At 39.9% G+C, this 3334-nt stretch overlaps 1 protein-coding gene across 1 annotated transcript; it reads left to right on the forward strand.

Moving 5' to 3' along the window:
- The first annotated feature begins 1646 nt into the window (after positions 1–1646).
- On the forward strand, positions 1647–2783 carry LOC138887368 (uncharacterized). Its single transcript, XM_070169108.1, has 3 exons — positions 1647–1766; positions 1830–1946; positions 2517–2783. Exons 1-3 carry the CDS (start codon positions 1647–1649, stop codon positions 2781–2783), a joined length of 504 nt encoding a protein of 167 aa, XP_070025209.1.
- The last annotated feature ends 551 nt before the right edge of the window (positions 2784–3334 follow it).

A 3334-nucleotide genomic window follows, 5' to 3' on the forward strand; every position in this document is an offset into this window, starting at 1 on the left:
CAGATGAACTCTCAGGCCTTCCTCTGGAAAGGGAGATTGAGTTTAGCATTGATGTGTTGCCTGACACTCAATCGATCTCTATCGACTTGCTAGATAAGGGCTTCATTAGACCTAGCACTTCACCTTGGGGTGTGCCAGTCTTGTTCGTGTGGAAGAAAGACGGGTCGTTAAGGATGTGTATCGATTATCGACAGTTGAATAAGGTTACTATAAAGAACAAATATCCACTTCCAAGTATTGACGACCTATTTGACCAACTCTATGGTGCCAAGTATTTCTCCAAGATTGACTTATGTTTAGGGTATCATCAGGTAAGGATTAAGAAGAAAGATATTTCGAAGACGGCCTTCCGATCCAGATATGGGAACTTTGAGTTCTTGGTGATGTCGTTCAGGCTAACAAGTGCCCTAACAGCTTTTATGGATCTCATGAATAGTGTATTCAGACCCTATCTTGATGTGTTCGTGGTCATATTCATTGATGGCATTCTGGTGTATTCTCGTTCAGAGGCGGAACATACGGGCCACTTGCGGATAGTATTACAGACTCTTCAGGATTGTTAGTTATATGCTAAGCTCTCCAAATATGAATCCTGGATGAACTCAGTAGCATTCCTTGGCCATGTGATATTTGACGAGGGTATTAGTATCGATACTCAGAAGATCGATGTAGTGAATAACTAGCCAAGACCTACAACACCGTCAGAAGTCCGCAGCTTCCTAAGGCTAGTAGGATATTATAAGCGGTTTGTAGAAGGGTTTTCCTCTATATCAGCACCATTGACTAAGTTAACACAGAAAGCTACCAAGTTCCAGTGGTCTGACGCTTATGAACATAGTTTTTAAGAGCTAAAGAATCGATTGACATCCGTGCCAGTGCTCACTCTCCCAGAAAGGATAGAAGGTTATGTGGTATATTGTGATGCCTCAGTATAGATTTGGGGTACGTATTGATGCAACATGGGAATGTGATTGGTTATACATCGAGACAATTGAAGAAACATGAAATGAATTACCGACTCATGATTTAGAATTGGCTGCAGCAATATATGCTTTGAAGATATGGCGGCACTACTTATATGGCGTCCATGTTGACATCTACACAGATCACAAGAGTTTACAATACATGTTAAAAGTAGAAGGAGTTGAATTTGAGGCAGCGTAGGTGGCTTGAATTACTGAAAGTCTACGATGTTGAGATATTGTACCATCCCGGTAAAGCCAATGTTGTGGCTGACGCTCTCAGCCGTAAGTCAATGGGAAGCTTAGTACACATTGAGGCAGGTGAACAAGGGTTGACTAAAGAGCTTCATCAGCTAGCCAATATGAGAATGAGATTGTTAGACTCGAATGACAGAGGTGTTACTGTACATAATACAATAGAATCATCTTTGGTAGCCGAGGTAAAAGCACGGCAATATGAAGATCCTACCTTAGTACGATTGAGAGAGGACATTCAGCAGCATTAGATTACGGCTTTTGATATTGGAGGAGATAGGGCACTGAGATACCAGAGCTAATTATGTGTGCCTAATATGGTAGGTTGCGAGAGACGATTGTGATTGAGATTCATCAATCCTGATATTCCATCCATCCCGACTCGACAAAGATGTGTCATGATGTAAGGAACAGCATTGGTGGGATAACATGAAGAAGTCTATTGCAGAATTTGTAGCCCAATGTCCTAATTGTCAACAAGCAAAGATTGAGAATCAGAAACCTAGCGGATTGATTCAAAATATAGAGATTCCGACCTGGATATGGGAGGTGATTAGTATGGACTTCATTATTGGATTACCTCGCTCTTATCATAAGTTTGACTCCATCTAGGTGATAGTTGATCAACTTACAAAATTTGCCCATTTTATGCCAGTTAAGACAACTTACACAGCTGAAAATTATGTGAAGTTGTATATAAAGGAGATTGTTAGGCTTCATGGGGTGCCGGTATCTATTATATCAGACCGAGGATCTCAATTTAAAGCTAACTTTGGGAGGTCTTTTTAGGAGTGTTTAGACACACAAGTGAATCTCAGCACTGCATTCCATCCTTAGACTGACGGACAGGCTGAACGCACCATTCAGACACTTGAAGATATGATACGAGCATGTGTTCCAGATTTCAAGTGGAATTGGGATGACCATCTTCCACTCATAGAATTCTCCTACAATAATAGCTACCATTCCAGTATTAAAATGTCCCAGTACGAGGCACTGTACGGGAGGATATGTAGATCACCATTTGGATAGTTCAAAGTCGGTGAAACCAAATTATATGGGCCAAATTTGATTAATCAAGCCATTGAGAAGGTGAAAGTAATACAAGAACGACCGAGGACGGCACAAAGCAGGCAAAAGTCTTATTCTGATGTCCGACGTCGTGATCTGGAGTTTAAGGTTGGTGATTGAGTTTTCCTGAGGATCTCACTGATAAAGGATGTTATTTATTTTGGGAAGAAAGGTAAGTTGAGTCCATGGTATATCGGGTCGTACAAGATTCTTTGATAAATTGGACAGGTTGCTTATGAGTTAGAATTACCATCCGAATTGGAATTTGTCCATCCAGTATTTCATGCATCTATGTTGAGGAAATTTATTAGAGGCCCTTCTCGGGTCGTCCTTATCAAAGATGTACAAGTTACAGAGGATCTATCATATGAAGAAATGCTAGTAGCTATATTAGATCGACAAGTTCGCAAGCTGAGAACAAAGGATGTAGCTTATGTCAAAGTATTGTGGAGGAACAAGAATACAGAAGAAATGACATGGGAAGAAGAAGAGTAGATGAAGTCTAAATACCCTTACCTATTCTAGATTGAAGATAACGAGGATGCCGAGGGAACACAGGATGCAATGGAAGCTTAAACGGCTCTATGAGGTAAGCAATATCTTGAGAATACTCTTCCTTAATACACAATTGTGATATGCAGATAATGTACATATCCATAATGCTTTGTATAGCCTTGTGAGGCCATAGGTTGGATTTAACTGCTTGCAAGATTGGCTAGTGTCCATTTTATAGGGGAAACTCGGCCAAAAATTTCCGTTGAAATTCACAATGAGTTAGACTCCCTATAAACCCTTACATTCGAGGACGAATGTTCCTAAGGGCGAGAGTGTTGCAACCCATATTCACGTACGTTAGATCACGCCTGTGAGCACGTAATTTTTGTCCGACTAGAAATACTCCTACAAAATTAAAAAATAGGTTTTTCTAAATTATTTTCGTTTTTATAGAATTTTGTAGGAACGTTTTGTTAATTGTTTGCATTTGGTTGCATTTTTGTGCACATTTAATATTTCAAATCATGGAAAATACCCTAAAAATGTTCAAA

This window comes from Nicotiana sylvestris, chromosome 3 (genome assembly GCF_000393655.2).
Source record: "Nicotiana sylvestris chromosome 3, ASM39365v2, whole genome shotgun sequence".
Classification (NCBI taxonomy): Eukaryota; Viridiplantae; Streptophyta; class Magnoliopsida; order Solanales; family Solanaceae; genus Nicotiana; species Nicotiana sylvestris.